At 42.8% G+C, this 18,272-nt stretch overlaps 1 protein-coding gene across 4 annotated transcripts in view; it reads left to right on the forward strand.

Annotated features, from left to right (window-relative positions):
* The first annotated feature begins 2,734 nt into the window (after nucleotides 1-2,734).
* BEND7 (BEN domain containing 7) overlaps nucleotides 2,735-18,272 on the forward strand; it is a 65,772-nt gene continuing 50,234 nt past the window's right edge. For 2 of the 4 annotated variants that reach the window (XM_038741525.1, XM_038741527.1), the window contains exons 1-2: nucleotides 2,735-2,997; nucleotides 6,695-6,778. In XM_038741525.1, the coding sequence (XP_038597453.1) occupies nucleotides 2,937-2,997; nucleotides 6,695-6,778 (145 nt within the window). In that variant the 5' untranslated portion in view covers nucleotides 2,735-2,936. Of the gene's footprint in view, nucleotides 2,998-5,062; nucleotides 5,109-6,694; nucleotides 6,779-9,771; nucleotides 9,808-18,272 lie in introns of those variants that run through there. The other 2 variants (XM_038741528.1, XM_038741529.1) reach the window with 2 other exon arrangements.

The raw sequence follows: 18,272 nt of genomic DNA on the forward strand, positions 1-18,272 counted from the left end.
GGATGGTTGGGAGAGAAAAGTGAGACAGAGTGGGGAATTGCATTTCCTATAAATACTTCCCGAGGGATGAGTTTGCTATGTATGTGCACAGGGAATGGGTAAAGCCACTTCTCTGTGCCTCAGTTGCTTCATCTGTAAAATGGGGATTAAGACTGTGAGCCCCATGTGGGACAACCTGATTACCTTGCATCTACCCCAGTGATTAGAATGGTGCTTGGCACATAGTAAGTGTGAAACAAACATAATAATAATAATAATAATAATAATAACAACAACTATAATAATAAATGGGTAGCAAAGCGACTGGTTGCCTACCATGGACTGGTTCCTCCAATGTCACCAACTCGGGCTATTTTAAAACACCAACTCCATTTTCCTTGTGTGGAAAATGTTGCTTACTCTTCCAAGGATCTTGAGGGTGAAGGATATTTGGGAAGTGCTTTGGGATCCTTGGAATTGAACACTAAACACAAAGAATTACTTGCTGCTCACCATCATCATCATTATTATTATTACATCATGTGGCTGTGCCATCTGCACCAGCCTGGGGAATTTTCTTCCTGCAAGAGGCTGTGGAGCCCCAGAAAACAGGCAGGGCAGGGAGAAATTTTCACCAGTGCCACCTCCAGCCTACTTCCCCCCATCCAAATAAAACATCTCACATTTCCTCAGGGCTGTGTTTCCTGTCCTATTATAAATCTTGAATTTTGATTAGCTTGTACTTGTCCAAGCACTTCGTCCAGTGCCTGCACAAAGCAAGAGCTTAGCAGAAACCATTAAAATAAAATCATGGGCGCAAACTTGGGATTTGGCACAAGACCGTTTGCACAGACAGTTCCCTAAATCCCAGAGAGCCAGGGGAGGCCGAAGCAGGGAGTCGCCCAAACTTCTCGAAAATGGGTTTATCCTCTAGATTATAAACTCGTCTCTCAGTCCAGTTGTCCGCACATAGCAAGCGCTCAATAAATACCACGGATGTGGCAGGACCAACCCTCTTATAGTGTACTCTCCCAAGCGCTTAGTGCAGTACTCTGCATGCAGTAAGGGCTCAATAAATATGATTGATTGAAGGAGTTGGGGCTCAACGAGGGGGAGTTGGAGGTCAACGAGGACGAGTTGGAGGTGGGCGGCTCTTCTCCTGGTGTGAGGAAGCAGCCCCCCCCACATATAAATATATATTTATTTATGTATAAATATAAAAATATATTTAGATATATATATATATCCCGGGTCAGGTGAGTGAAATGTTCAGCCTCTGGCCCTCCTCTTAATAATAATAATAATAATAATAATGGTATTTGTTAAGCACTTACTATGTACCAAGCACTGTTCTAAGTGCTGGGGTAGACTCAAGGAAATGCGGGTTGGACCCAGTCCCTGTCCCATGTAGGGCTCGCAGTCTCCATCCCCATTTGACAGATGAGGGAACCTAGACCCAGAGAATAATAATAATAATAATAATAATAATGGTAATAATGATAATGATAGTATTTGTTAAGTGCTTACTATGTACCAAGCACTGTTCTAAGTGCTGGGGTGGATACAAGGTAATCAGGTTGTCCCCCATGGGGCTCACAGTCTTAATCCCCATTTTACAGATGAGGTCACTGAGGCACAGAGAAGGAGTGAAGTGACTTGTGCAAGGTCACACAGCAGGTAAGTGGCAGAGCCGGTGAGAGCCCTTTGTGGGCTGGGATTGTCTCTCTCTGTTGCTGAATTGTACTTTCCAAGTACTTAGTTCGGTGCTCTGCACACATTAAACGTTCCATACATACAACTGAGTTAATGAATGCATGAATGAATGCATGAGAAGCAGCGTGGCTCAGTGGAAAGAGCCCGGGCTTTGGAGTCAGAGGCCATGGGTTCAAATCCCGACTCCGCCACTTGTCAGCTGTGTGACTTAGGGCAAGTCACTTCACTTCCCTGGGCCTGTTACCTCACCTGCAAAATGGGGATGAAGACTGAGATTAAGACTGATCTCTTCGTAACCACCCCAGCGCTTAGAACAGTGCTTTGCACATAGTAAGCGCTTAATAAATGCCATCATTAAGGCATTATGGCTTTAAGACCGTGAGCCCACTGTTGGGTAGGGCCTGTCTCTATATGTTGCCAACTTGTCCTTCCCAAGCGCTTAGTACAGTGCTCTGCACGCAGCAAGCGCTCAATAAATACGACTGATTGATTGATCATTTATTACTGTCACGAACGCAGGCATGCACGCGTGAATGCGTAGGTGAATTAGAACCCAGGACCTTCGGAGCCCCAGGCCCGGGCTCCAGCCAGTAGGGGGCGCTGCCTCGTGCGCCTCGTCAGGGCGGCGCGCGGCCGGGCCGGAAGGGGGCGCTGCTGCTGCTGCTGCGAGAGAGGGGGGCCCCCCGGCGCCCCCTAGCGGGCCCCAGAGGACCCGCCGCCGCCGCCGCCGCCGCCGCCCGGGGTGGGGAGCGCCTTGGGCCTGACTCCCCCAGCTGCTCCCCCTCCCTCTCCCCCTCCTCTTCTTCCTCCTCCTCCTCCTCCTCCTCCTCTTCCTCCTCCTCCTTCTTCTCCTCCCCCCGAAACTTTCCGATTTTAGGTAAGGAGGGAGGGAGGGGGCTGTTCTCTTTGATCCCCCCCCCCCCCCGCCCAAGGGATTGCCAGCGGGGTGGGGGGTCAGAGGGCAGCAGAGAGGAGAAGGGGCCAACTTGGGCGGGGGGCAACCCGCTCCCCCTCCAACTGCCCCCCCACACCGCCCGCCTCCGACTCGCCTTTTTATTTATGATGATGATTTTTTGCTGATTAAAGAGACGGACCTTGGTCCCGCAGGCTCCTGCTGCTGGGTGACAAGAGTCAGGGCTGCCTCTGCCTCCTCCTCCTTCCCCTTCCTCCTCCCTCCCTCTCTCTCCCCTGCCACATTCCCTTCCTCCTTCCCTGTGTCCCCCCCCCCCTTACCCCCCAGCACCATGGAGTTCTCTGAGAGGAGAAGAAGCAGGAAATCCCAAAGCTTCAAACTGGGGAGCCGAGGTAAGAGGGGGGGAGAGAAGGGAAGGAAGGAAGGAAAGGACGCGGTGGGGATTCGCCTCCTCTGGGCCAGGGAGAGAAAGGACTTTACACCGGTGTAAACATCCCTGCTTTTCCCTTCTTCCCAGCCCCCCATTCCCTCCCTCTCTCCCCTTCCTCCTCCTCCTCCTTTTCCCTCTCTCTCTGCTCTTGGGAATGGGGGGGCTGGGAGGATTGCACCCCCAAACTGCTTTTCTTCAACTCTGTTCTGCCCGAGGCCCGAGTTGGGGGGAAAGAAGGGCCCGGGTGGAGGGTGGGGATGGGAGAGGGGGGCAGGAGGAACTAGGAAGGGTGAAATCCTCATCCGAAATAAAGTTGCCTTGCTCGTTTATTCATTCAGTCGTATCGATTCATTCAGTCAATCAATCAGTCAGTCGTATTTAGTGAGCGCTTACCGTGTGCACAGCACTGTGATAAGCGCTTGGGAAGTACAAGTTGGCAACATATAGAGACAGTCAGTCGAGCGCTTACTGTGTGCAGAGCTCTGTACTAGGCGCTTGGAAACCACAATTCAGCAGTAGACAATCCCTGCCCACAACGGGCTTTATTGAGCGCTTACAAGGTGCAGAGCACTGTACTAAGCGCTTGGAAACTACAGTTCAGCAATAGAGAGACAATCCCTGCCCGCAACGGGCTTTATTGAGCGCTTACAAGGTGCAGAGCACTGTACTAAGCGCTTGGAAACTACAGTTCAGCAATAGAGAGACAATCCCTGCTCGCAACGGGCTTTATTGAGCGCTTACTAGGTGTTAGAGCACTGTACTAAGCGCTTGGGAAGTCCAGTTCACCGAGACAGTTCCTGCCCACACCAGGTTTACAGTCTAGAATCAATCAATCAATCAATCGTATTTATTGAGCGCTTACTGTGTGCAGAGCTCTGTACTAGGCGCTTGGAAACTACAGTTCAGCAATAGACAATCCCTGCCCACAACGGGCTTTATTGAGCGCTTACAAGGTGCAGAGCACTGTACTAAGCGCTTGGAAACTACAGTTCAGCAATAGAGAGACAATCCCTGCTCGCAACGGGCTTTATTGAGCGCTTACTAGGTGTTAGAGCACTGTACTAAGCGCTTGGGAAGTCCAGTTCACCGAGACAGTTCCTGCCCACACCAGGTTTACAGTCTAGAATCAATCAATCGGATTTATTGAGCGCTTACTGTGTGCAGAGCACTGTACTAAGCGCTTGGGAAGTACAAGTTGGCAACATATAGAGACAGTCCCTACCCAACAGTGGGCTCACAGTCTAAAAGGGGGAGAAGCAGGGGAAACAGATATCAAAACAAGGTGAAAAGGGGTGGGTGAGGGGGAAGGCACTATGTTACTTTTAGACTGTGAGCCCACTGTTGGGTAGGGACTGTCTCTATATGTTACCAATTTGTACTTCCCGAGCGCTTAGTACAGTGCTCTGCACATAGTAAGCGCTCAATAAATACGATTGATGATGATGATGTTATCGAACATAACTCAGGAAAATTAGCAAATAATGACACTTGAGGAGCAGAGCTCCCTCTTCGGTCTTCAGCGCTTAGAACAGCGTTCGGCACATAGTAAGCGCTTAACAGATATCATTGTTGTTATTCTTCAAGTGCTCGGCACATAGTAAGCGCTTAACAGATACTATTATAATAATGATGATTATTCTTCAACTACTGTGAGCAAAGTTGGGGTGGTCGTGGGTCTGACTGCATTAGGCTGGGTAGGACATCGGACTGATTTTCTTTTTTTAATGAGAGGGTCGAAGATGGGTTTTTTTTCAGCAGATGTTGACGGCTAAGGAGGAATTATTGACAGGACTAGCTGTTTAGTTTGGGTGAGGTCGAAAAGAAAATCATTCAGGAAACATCTCTGTTTATGTCTGCTTAACATCTTTTTCAAAGAAAGGAATCATCTAGTAACAGGTGGACGAGCTTGGGTTTGGGATCGTTTCTGGGGAGTAGAAAGCAGGTGAGGGCTAGGGACATATTTGTTGCGATTCAATTAGTTGGTAGAAAAAGCAGATCTGTTTTGTTTGTTGTTGTTTTTTTTAAAGAAACCAAACAAAACCTTGCAGAGAAGAGTTTGAGCCCCGAGCAGAGGTAAAATAGCTGTGAATTGCTCTCTGTGTTATGCATGCTAAGTTCAAGGCGGGTGACTTGTTCAGTGTAATGTCACAAGTTTTTATTTCGAAGGTTCTCAGCAACGTTCCCTGTTTTTAAACATCACTTGATGCTATTTCAGATTCGAAAGAAAACCGCATAATGTGATTTTTCTCTTCTGCTTTTATAAGCGTTCACTTAGGGGAGAAAGCAAACAGCCTTTTGTTCTTTCCAGCAGTGTAGCAAAGTCATTTTAGAAACTCATGGAAATTAGAGGGTTATAGCAAATAACAGGGATTTTCAAATTAAATCTCAGCCAGGGTGACTGCAGTAATCTGGATGGATATGAAAAAGGCTACTTTTTAGTCCGTTTAGAACAGCATATGAGTTTTTTTGAAATTAGAGGAGCTTTTCAGTTCCAGAATTTAGCTTGCTGGTTCAAATATCTCTACGGAGTTGGTTCCGAAAAAGGAGTCTTCCCAACTTATTTACAGTGTTTGGTTTGCCTTATCACTTTTCGTATGGATCTCTTCCTCTTAGAGTTGATTGCTCAGTTACTTCTTCTTAAGGAAAACAAATAAAAATCTCTCCAGCCTGCTTCTGTTTGATTCATTCAGGAATATCACTTTCCTATTTGTGACCTAAAAAGAGGGCTCTCTACAGCATCTAGAAAGCGAAAGTGACTTTGGCCTGTGACATCTTGTGTGTGGGTGGGAGGGGGAATGATGATTGCTAAAAAGAACCGGCAGTTATGTTCATACCTGGGTAACCCCCCCATTCTTTCTCCATGGAATACCATCCCCAAACCGAACATAAGCCGTGGCAGAGATTTTGGCAAAATATCAAATCATTTTGAAATTTCATTGATGTGGCACTTTTTTTTATTTACATTTGGGCCTGATTCTTTTCTATGCTGTGCAGGTGCATTTTACAGAAAATAAACTGATACATATTTAAATGGAGTTGCTGAAAGTTACAGATAACATTTGGTGAAAAGATAGTAACCTCATTTTCACATTTAAGTTTGTGTATAATTTTGAGATGACAAATGAGTATTTTTTCATATATCTCCTTACTGTTAGGCTGATTGACAAATGCTTGAGATTTTTTTGAGTGAAGTGTGAAGACAGAGAATCCAGGTTTACCGCCAAGCCTAGCATTGATAATGGGTCCCACAGATTCAGTCGCAAAGTACAGTTTGGAAATTTCCCTTGACCTGTGACTGGACAGAGTTTTCTTTCTCATTGTACATTGTCTCCACATTTATGAGAAAAAAAAGTCCAACCACTGGTGTCTGGTGACATATTTGCTGGGAAAATGAAGACAATAATTTAGGCCAGGCAGTGCTATTCCTTAAACTCCATGCTGTGTGTCAGTTGCAAACACTGTACTTAATTCAGTATGAGTAAACTTTCAAGGCGCTGCTAGAAAGCACATTTGCTGCAGCTAATCAGATTTTCAAATATTATAATGCAGATTAGTCTCTAGATCTATTGATAATGTGCATAGTAAGGTGGTTGTATCAATGCCTGTTCATATTTTCTACATCATTAACATTCTATTTTTTTTTATTCTTCTTATCCCAGATTATCACCATGAGGTGTTTAAGGCTTCAGAATACAGCAGTGATGTAAATGGTGAAGCCAAAGAGACTCAACCCATTTTTTTAGGTAGGTTCTTATGTCAATTAATTTCTGAGCAAAATAGTGTGGCCATTTGCAATTAGGAAAAAAAAAAGATTGTGCAAGAACGGGAAATGTCTGCCATTGCTTAATGTATGACATTCATTTCAAGACCTTTTATTTTACAGATTGCCAATATATCCCTTATTAACATTGCTAAAAGTTGTAATTTCAGACATAAATGTTTATTAGTGTCTACACACAGTGCTAATTATCACTCACTCACAGAGCCAGATGCTGACTGTGCAGTTTTGAAGCTCTGTGCTCACCCCATTTACATTGCATATTCGCTGGCATGCTTCACTGGCAATAGTTTGTGTAATTGGGGTATTACATCTTTGACATCTGGATAACAGAAATTCAATTTCCAGGAAGCTGCTATTTGTTTGGTTTTGCTTCTGCCTTGGGTGGGATAGAGGATTAATGTGCTGTCTTATTGTAATGTCCCTTCACCTCTGTAGCCTGATTGCTAATCCTGCCATGACAAAATTAAATTAAATCTACAGTCCAAAATGTGTAAGGAAAATAGAAATAATATGGTCTGCCTAACTACCATTTGATAGTACCAGTTATCACAGGGCAGCTCACGAATCTCATAGCGGTATTTCGTTGCCTACATCAACTTGGTTGTCCGTTTTCTTTCCCCCATGATTTTCCACTCCTTCATTTCCCGTTCCCTTAAGGATCACAAAGGGTTCTAAGCAACTCTGATAATCCCTCTTGTATCTGCCCTAGCTCTTAGCACAGGGTTTGGAACATAGTAAATGCCATAACTATTATAGCTATGTGGGTAGGTGACCAAAACTACTTCTATTTGTTTATGCTGTCTTTGATAACCAAGATATGTTGGTGCAAGTACATGGGAGATTATGTACATAACTGTAATTTATTTATGTTGAGTTCTGTCTCCCCCTCTAGCCTGTAAACTTGTTGTGGGCAGGGAATGTGTCTACTTTATTGTTATACTGTACTTTCCCAAGTGTTTAGTACAAAGTAAGCACTCAATAAATAAGTTTGACTGACTGAGATCTCGGAAGTGTGTCAGTTTCAAGGAAATACTACATCAGGAGACTCCCAGATTTTTGCCTGGTTGTCTCCTGAGCTAAAGGAACGGCAGAGAAGAAGAGGTGCAAAAACAGATATCAAGTAAGGCACCAAGCGGTGGGCCAGACTCTTCTCATTCAGGAGATGTTACCCAACATGCCAGATGTTTTTGCCCTCCCTTTATAAATTGGAGATTAGTCAGGGGCTAGGCATGGCACAGCAGGTAGCCTGGAGAATGGGCAGGAGCCAATTAGTAGGATGAAGCAAAAGAAGAAATGATTGGGCCAGTGGGCAGTTCCCCCACTCCTATGACGATCAAGAAGAACAGGTCAGCATGAAGCAGTTAAGGAAGAGCTAAATTAGGATCCTGGTATTTAGGGGCTCAGAGAGAAGTTGGCTAGGCACCCATAAGAAGGGTATCTTTCTTAAGCCAATCATAAAAAAAGCACAAAAGTGTATGTCTATATATATCATATATTATTAATTATTTATTTATATCAATCAGAAACAGCCTGGCCTAGTAGATAGAGAATGGGCCTGAGAGCTAGAAGGACTTGGGTTTTAATCCTAGCTCCACCACTTGTCTGCTGTGTGACCTTGGGCAACTCACTTGACTTCACTTGCCTCAGTTAGGTCATCGGTAAAATGGGGATTAAAACTGTGACCACCATCTGGGACGTGGACTGTGTCCAACCTGATTAGCTCCTATCTACCCCAGCATTTAGTGCAGTGTCTGGCACCTAGTAAACACTTCAGAAATACCATAAAAAAAGTCTGTCTCCCCCTCTAGACCGTAAGCTTGTTGTGGGCAGGGAATGTGTCTACCAACTCTGTTTTATTGTACTGTCCCAAGATCTCAATACAGTGCTCTGCACACAGTAAGCGTTCAATAGAAATACCATCGATGATGATGATGATACCATTGATACCATTGAAAAGGTCTTTAGAGGGAAGAAATGGTGGGACAGGATCAAAATAAGGCCAAGGTGGTGCCTGAAAAAGGAAAAGTGGAAAAAAGAATGAACATTTCTTGCTCAAGAAATCATTGATAATGTGTAGCAAACACCAGGCCATCTCTAACTGTCACTAATACGAATGAAATAAAATTACAGTGACCAACATGACTATTGATAGTTGTTCACTGTTCTCAGATGAACAAAATACTGAGAGGCAACAGTTTAACTAAAATGAATGAAAATTAACCAGTCACCATCAAATAAAAATGAGAAGGGCCTAGAGCTAGAGAATATTCTTGGATTGAACTTTTTTCAGCACTCTAAATATAACCAGGGGGGATCTTTTGATTGAATGCCATCGTATCCAACTTTTTGAAATGGAGTGTTTGCCTCTTTCTGGTAAATCTAAGACTCATTGTGAAAAGGAAACCCAGGATTTTATACTTAATTATTTTGCCCCAAACGGCAGGCTCCATTTTGGGCTTAGCATATAATAAAGTCCCAGAGATTGCTGCAAGTTTATTTCAGATGTCATAAGGGAATACATGTATATAAAGTTAAGGGGGATAAATATGACCCCTCGGTTCACAAATAGTTGGAGATAACACTGTTGAATTTCACAACCAAGACTTCATGTGGGTAGAGTGAGTCAAGAGAAAAACGATTTTAGCAAAGTGATTGCTAAAATGATTGCGATTTACAAAAATGGTAGAGGTTAATAATCCAGGGGCAAAAGAGCAGCAAGCAGTGAAAAAGTGTACCATGGTGTTTTCCTTAAAGTCTTTTTTTTAATGGTTTTGTTAAGCGCTTTCTATGTGCCAGGCACTGTACTAAACACTGGGGTAGATACAAAGTAGACAAGTTAGACACGGTCAGTGTCCCACATGATGCTCACATTCTTAATCCCCATTTTACAGATGAGGTAACAGACCCAGAGAAGTTAAATGACTTGCCCAAGGTCACACAGCAGACCAATGGCAGAGCTGAAATTAAAACCCAGTTCCTTCTGGCTTCCAGGTACTCTGTCCACTAGGCCATGCTGCTTCTTGCTCACTTGGGAAATTTATGATGTCTTAATAATGCTAATGTAGTTAAGGTAAATGAATAAACAATGAAGAAGGGGTCGAGTTACTCTATAATTTCTAAAATAATTGTGAATGATGTTATTGACACTATTAGCAGGTTAATTAAGGAATACTAATCATAATGGTAAGAAATCTGGCACATTTTCAAGACAGGTGAGATTGATGTTCAATTATACCGAGTATGCCACAAAATCTAAGTGGGAATATCTGATCTCTGTAGCCTGAGTAAAGTCATGAATATATGTATATCTGTTCTGACTGTTAGATAAGGGTTTTTTTTTTTTCAGAAAAATGTAATAGGATATCCATCTGGTAGAATATCCAAGATAGGAAGGGATAGTTTATGGTTTTTGTCCTTAAACCAAAAATAAGAATTCAGCCAAGTTCAGAGCTGGAATAATATTTGAGCTGGGTAGTAGTAGATGCCTCTTTATTGGGACTATTTCTGTTTCCACACTTCGTTATTTAGGGAGTCACAAAGAATGGTTATTTGGTATGAACGCAGCCGAGAGAGCCCCACATTCTCGTTGAGTTAATGTGGTGGTTAGAGGTAGTTTTGGGTAAAAGGACTGGGTATTTCAAAGAGCCACCTGGCTTATTCTTTATGACTAGAGTGGAAACTTTTGAGTAGATTGTGTTCCCTCCCAGAGGATTTTGGTCTAGATACCAAGACAGGTGCACCGTTGAAATGACACAACAGTTTGACTGTCCATAAAATCGTTTAGATTGTGTTATACTGGTATACTTGTTGCTTAGTTGTTTCTAAAAATATGTGGAATATATATATATATGTACATCGATTGATATCAATAAAATCACCGATTGCTCTGTACATATGTGTGTGTTTGTATATAAAAGAGATTATATATTTATATATCATAATCAATCAGTGGTATTTACTGAGTGTTTACTGTGTGCAGAGCACTGTACTAAATGCTTGATAGAGTACAATATAACAGAGTTGGTAGATATATTCCCTGCCCACAAAGAGCTTATAGCCTATAGGGGGAGACAGACATTGATATAAATAAAGAATTTATGGATATGTACATAAGTGCTGAGGAGTTGAGGGTAGGGATCCAAGTGTACATATATATATCTATATACATGGATATATTTATACATATATATATACACACATGTGTATATACATATATATGTGCATACAAATATAAGAAAATATATACAGAAACTTGTGAAGTTTTTATAAAGAGGTGTCAGAGGCATTCTACTATAAGATATAGATTTCACTGGTCTCTGACTCTACAGATCTCTGGGTACTCTAGATCATTTTTACTGGGAATTGGAAGTAAAGGGACATGACACCGTACGAACTCCGGGGAACCGGAAACTCACTTTGCCGATCCAGCCACGACCCAGCACTCTCTTCTCCTCGTGCCTCCACTGGCGGAAGCTGAGGGACTGTCGGAGAAATCACATAACCCCCTAAAGCTCCTCCACTTCCAGTTTATTTACGGCAACTCAGCCACGTGGGATCCCCAGGGAGCTGAAACCCAGACACCACTGATGAGAAGCAGCATGGCCTAGGAGTCAGAAGGACCTGGGTTCTAACCCCAGCTCTGCCACTTGTCCACTGTGTGACCTTGGACAAGTCACTTCACTTCTCTGTGCCTCAGTTATCTCACCTGTAAAATGGGGATTAAGACTGTGAGCCCCATGTGGGACATGGACTGTGTCCATTCTGATTAGCTTGTGCTACCCCAGTGCTTAGTACGGTGCCTGGAACATAGTAAACACGCAGCAAATTCCTTTGGCACCTCCAGGTGCAGTAAGGACACTGCAGAAGGCCTGTAGTTAATCAATCAGTGGTATTTATCGAGCGCTTTGCATTTACAGAGCACTTTACTAAACTTGCTTCTCTCGGTGCCATGGCAATCATAAAGGAGGGGTGGGTGGGGAGAATGTTTGGGGTGTCTGGGTCACCAGAATGAGCTCACAAGTTCCATAGCTCCAATGTAGCCTTGGGCCCAGGTGATATACAGCATCATTTCATGGGATTAGGCTAAATCCCAAATTGTCCAGAGAATTGAGATCCTATTATTAAAGTATAAATATTGAAACAGAAACAATCAAAACATTTCCAGCTGTCAAGCGTTTTTTAGGTGTAGCCCTGAAAGAGCAAAAGCTTCTGTTTCCTGAGCAAATGAAGCAATTAATTCTACCTAGAAGATTGTGATGCTTGAAAGTTGGCCCCTTGAAAAACACATGTAATTTGAAAAAGAAAAAAAGGGGGAGGAATTGGCATCCAAATGACAGTTTTGCCTTGAGCTATCCCAGTCCCTGCAGGAAGTAGGCAGAACCCAAAGCATAGCAGAAGCAGCGTGGCTCAGTGGAAAGAGCACGGGCTTTGGAGTCAGAGGTCATGGGTTCAAATTCCGGCTCTGCCACTTGTCAGCTGTGTGACTTTGGGCAAGTCACTTAACTTCTCTGTGCCTCAGTTACCTCATCTGTAAAATGGGGATTAAGACTGTGAGCCCCCATGGGACAACCTGATCACCTTGTAACCTCCCCAGCGCTTAGAACAGTGCTTTGCACATAGTAAGTGCTTAATAAATGCCATTATTATTATTATGATAGCCTCTGCTAGCCCTTGAGGAGGGTCTGCAGGCCCCATCACCCCAGCCATGTGATGCAACTGATCAAGGTAGTTTAGAAGCCTCCCCTTTCCATGGGCAAAGATTTTGAGTCCTAAAGGGAAGCTCTTTATGGGCAGGGGAAACTATCTGCTAATTCTGTTGTATTATACTGTCCCAAGTGCTTAGTACAGTGCTCCACACATAGTAAGCACTCAATACCACTGATTAATACCCATTAGGATACACACACACACACACACACACACACACACACACACACACACACACACACAGAGTCACTCACACACATGTGCACTTAGGAGTACAGAGGAGCATGGTACTGGAAGAGAAGAGGGGCCCAGTGAAACACTGAAACACTAGGTGAAAAACAAGGAAAGAAGGGGAAATTCAAAGGGAGAGACAATGAGAACTACATCTGCTGTCTAATCCAGGCAAAAAATGTTTATTCTGCAGGTATTTTCTGATAATATAAGCCATAATGCTGCATCTTGAGTTTTCTAAATTGGCAGTGTCTGGCAATAGGAGAAGCAGCATGGCTTGGTCGAAAGAGCATGGGCTTGGGAGTCAGAGGTCATGGGTTCAAATTTTGGCTCCACCAATTGTCAGCTGTGTGACTTTGGGCAAGTCAGTTAACTTCTCTGTGCCTCCGTTACCTCATCCAGTTACCTGTAAAATGGGGATTAAGACTGTGAGCCCCCCTTGGGATAACCTGATCACCTTGTATCCTCTCCAGTGCTTAGAACAGTGCTTTGAACACAGTAAGCACTTAACAAATGCCATTATTATTATTATATGTAGTTAGCACATATCTGTCCCCCTCTAATCCCTTCCCCCAAACTAAGCAAGGGAGAAAGATATGGAGAGACAGTTTGATCTAGTTGAAAGAGAATGGGGTCAGGAGACCCTGGTTCTAGTCCCAGCACTGTCCCTGGACTGCTGTGTGACCTTGGTCTAGTCATTTAACCTCTCCTGGGCTCAGTTTCCTCATCTGTAAAGTGGGGTGAAGATACTTGTTCTCCCTCCCTGTTCGACTGTGAGCCCCCTACACAAAGTAAAGTTTTGGCACATAGTAAGTGTTTTGAAAGTAATACAATCCCAATTAGTATAATATATGTGTTTGAAGAAGGAGGCAAATTTTGGTGGAAGGAGATTTATTCTTCCATCCAACTTCCAGCCTCCTCCTCAAGATTGAGGCCCTCTGGCGCTATTTTTAGAACAGTATAGAGGCGCATATTGCAGTCAGGAGCTTAGTTGAGGGACATGTCTAGATTAGTGACTGAGAACAGTTCCTCTTCCTTGCAAGGAGGGGAAAGTTGTTGGGAGTGGAGGGTCACCTGTCGTTTTACCCTCCACCCCATTCCCATCAAAATGATGTGTGTGTGTGTGTGTGTGTGTGTTAATGATTGACTATATAGCTGTATATGCATATATACTGTGCTAAGTGCTTATGTCATGGTCAGGAGTCTAAATTGTGTCTAAATGTTGAGGAAACTATTACAAATGCCAGGAAAGGAGGAAAATGTTGACAAGAAACAAAGTTCTGGGGATGCTATTGAGAATTGTGAGCCAGTTGTTGGGTAGGGACAGTCTCTGTATGTTCCTGATTTGTACTACCCAAGCGCTTAGTACAGTGCTCTGCACACAGTAAGCGCTCAAAAAAAATTGATTTGGCAATAAGGACTTCACCTCTTGAATATTTGATGCCTGTTAATATTTAACCCAACTATTATATTATAGTAATATAATAGTGTGACCCACACTGAGAAGCAGCACTGCCTAGTGGGTAGAGAAGGGTCTGAATTCTAATTCTACCTCTGCTACTTCTAATAATAATAATAATAATGGTGGTATTTGTTAAGCACTTACTATATGCCAAGCACTGTTCTAAGTGCTGGGGTAGATACAGGGCAATCAGGTTGTCCCACCTGGGGCTCACAGTCTTAATCCCCATTTGACAGATGAGGGAACTGAGGCACAGAGAAGTTAAGTGGCTTGCCCAAAGTCACACAGCTGATAAGCAGCAGAGTCAGGATTAGAACCCACGACCTCTGACTCCCAAGCCCGTGCTCTTTCCACTAAGCCATGCACTTCTCTGCTGTGTGACCTTGGGCAAGTCACTTAACTTCTCTGTGCCTCAGTTACCTCATCTGTAAAATGGTGATTAAGACTGTGAGCTCCATGTGACATGGAATGTGATTGGACTGTCCAATCTGATTAGCTTGTACATACCCCACTACTTAATACAGTGCCTGGCACATAGTAAGTGCCTCTGCTTCACTTCAGTACAGTGCCTGGAACATTGTAAGCACTTCTTCCCTTGAGTCTTTCACAAAGACAATATTTTCTTCCAAGTAGCATTTTCGATCATCTTATTAGGATAATAATAATCTTATTAGGATAATAATAATAATAATAATAATAATGATGGCATTTATTAAGCACTTACTATATGCAAAGCACTGTTCTAAGCGCTGGTGGGCCATCCTCAAAATGGCACAATGGGCACAACCTCTAGACTGTAAGCTCGTTGTGGGCAGGGACTGTGTCTGTTGATTGTTATATTGTACTCTTCCAAGCGCTTACTGCAGTGCTGTGCACACAGTAAATGCTCAATAACTATGATGCAAATGAGGGAATGAATGAAAGGCCCAAACCAGAAGGGCGACCACCAAGAGGGAAAAACTGCCAAGGGGGTCGGGGAAACCAAGGATGGAGGGAAAGCTTTCCGAATCCATAGGCCGATGTTGCTAGGAGCCTTAGCTGTGAACAAGCAGTCAGAGCCAGTTTACAGTTTAAATTTTACCTTTTGGAATTAAATCTCTTGAAAGCTCAGCCCTCTGCAAAGTCTCCCCACTTCAAAGCTCCTCCCAGAGTTTTACGGTGGATAAATTTGCCTGACCCGTACAAAGAGCTAGGCTGCCCCTGGTACAACAGGTTAAAACGTTCTAGCTATATAGCCCTGTACTGCTGCAACCTAGTAGTGGTCTATTTTCTGTTGGGTGTAAATCTAGATCTTTCCCTCCTTTTTTAAATAGCGACGACAATAATCCCCCTCTTACCATGCAGAATCATGAGGAACCTAAAATTCTGTTCCCCTAGCCGTAGGATGGTACTGCTTTTTTAGTTTCTGTTTTTGTGGGTTCTTACTGTTTTAACTTTTTATTACAGTGATCCACACATAGTGAGCACTCAATATCATTGATTGTCTTTCCTTCGGGATCTCTCACCCTCCTTCTTTCTAGCTTCCCCCCCAATATTCTTAGATTGTGAGACCCTTGAGGGTCAGGTACTGTGTCTGATTGTCACCTCCGTATTCTTTCTCAGTGTGTAGTACAGTCGTTTGTACACAGTAAGTGTTCAGTAAATACTATTACTAGTACTTTCCTTGGGGATCTCTCACCCCCCTTCTTTCTAGCTTCCCCCCCATTATTCTTAGATTGTGAGACCCTTGAAGGTCAGGTACTGTGTCTGATTGTCACCTCCGTATTCTTTCTCAGTGTGTAGTACAGTCGTTTGTACACAGTAAGCGTTCAGTAAATACTATTACTACTACTTTGTATAGACTCAAAGCATGCCACACTATGGTAAAGCACAGGCTATAACTAGTTTAAAATCAGAAATAATCATTTGAGTTGGGGCTCATTCTAGTGTGGACAATCAGCCCCATTATAAATAAGAATTCACCAAATTGCTTTTCTCATTCTTTGCATTTCATTTTTGCAAACATGAGGAATTATAATGTCAGGTATTGGAGCTCTGAGGGTTTTATCGTGTTTTGGACTTGAAATTCAGGCTCTGCATCTGAAAGGTTAATGTAGAAAACTAATTATACTATCTGGTAACCAAATGTGTGATGAGACATTTGTCTGTGTAATTAACAGCAAGGAACTTTTATAGTTTCATAAAATCAAATGCTACATACAATATTCTGGGTGCATTTGTTTAGAAGAGGTGTCCAAAATAGAGATGTTTATGGATGATATAAAGTTGAACTGAAATGTAATGCAGGTGTCTGTGTATCTTACAGCATTTCTCATTGTTGAAATGGAAGCCAGAAGATTAATAACATTACTTTGTCATGATAAAATAAGTAATGTGTTCTTGGAATGGAGGTACAGTACATAAGTTACTCAGTAATTCCAAGAATTTATACTGTTCCAGGAATAATACCCGTAACAATTTATTTTTATAGAAAAAGTTGATCTAACATAATAGACTGTGAAGTTGCTTATATGTTTAGAGGGATTATAGCTCACATCTGACTTTATATCTGTGTATAAAGGCGGGGGTGGGGGGGAATCCAGCAGAAATGCAGGGTTATGGTACAATTTAAGCATAGAAAAGTCAAGAGATGCAAAAGTTAAGGTCCCGGTAACCCACTAACTCAATCATATTGCGCATATATAATGTTTTCGATTACTGGTGAGACTTTAATGGGAGTCTTAATATGCAGTGCATGAAAAATGAAGGAGTAAATGTAACAACATGACTAACTTTTGCATTTCTCAGTTGTTTTGTGTTTAAATGTGTAATTTTAGCTCTACATTAAAAAACCAACATGACTTTCTCTATAAAATTCAGGACAAGAAATCAATAGACTGGGATCTCATCCTGCTGCTTCCACTGGTTTTCATTTGTTATCCATCCTCTATTTTATATCCTGCCTCCCCCTGTTGACTGTAAGCTCCTTGTGGGCAGGAGTTGTGACTATCAACTCTGTTGAATTGTACTTTTCCAAGCTTTAACTTCAGAGCTGTGTATACCACGGATTGATCGATGGCCAGCACGTAACCTTTCTGTGCCTCAGTTTTCTATTTATAAAATGGGAATAATCCCCCAGAGGATTAATTAGATGATATGCCCAATTCTCCCTCTCCTGAATAAGCCTACCCTGGGAAGTGAGGTGTTGGACTGTTAGACCATAAACTCCTTGAGGGGAAGGGAACGTGTCTACCAACTCTGTTGTATTATTCTCTCCCAAGTGTTCAGTACAGTGCTCTGTGCACAGTAAGTGCTTCATTCAGTCATACCTTTGATCGATCGAAGTATCCAGTGGCTGCCAAAAAAACTATTCGCTGCCTATTTTGGGGAAAGGAGGTTTGCCTGCCAAGAATAAACAGAATGGCATGGCTGGTGCCTTTTCAACACTAGAGATTCTCACACATCCCTCACATGTCTGCTTCCTCCCTCTGTTGATCCTCCCTTTAGGCCAGCTCAAGAGAAAAACCTCCAAGAGCACTTAACACTCCCTAACACTTCATTGCTCAGTCTGATAAAATGTTTGAGCCCCTTGGCAGAAAGGCTCAGTGTAAACATAAAGGAATCCTTAGTGCTATCTCTAATGTCGTTAATACTTTATAATCATTATATTATTAGACAAGAGGTTAGAGATGTATGTGTTTTTTATTAAACTTTCTGGAATGTTTTGCAGTAAAGGAAGAAAAAAGGAAAACTACCAGTTCTCAATAATGTTCAAAGCAAGCTACACGTGATAGCACTTTTAAATTAACACTGTATTTAGAAGGGAAGCATTTACACCTTTGCTACTGAGTGGTTCATCTGGTGAACCTGCTTCATCGATACTTAGGTACTCCATGAATGCAGTTGTTCCCCAAATAGGTTCTGCTACCTCAGTGCTGCTCATATCAAGTTCTTAAATCCTTTACAACATGATGCAGGATAGTGCCTTCAACTTGTACCAATTTATTTGCCCTCTAGATATCTCCTACTGCCATACACTTTGAGTCAACCGAGCAAATGACTCACTTCCATCCTTTTG

The sequence above is a fragment of the Tachyglossus aculeatus genome (assembly GCF_015852505.1).
Source record: "Tachyglossus aculeatus isolate mTacAcu1 chromosome 12 unlocalized genomic scaffold, mTacAcu1.pri SUPER_6_unloc_1, whole genome shotgun sequence".
Lineage (NCBI taxonomy): Eukaryota > Metazoa > Chordata > Mammalia > Monotremata > Tachyglossidae > Tachyglossus > Tachyglossus aculeatus.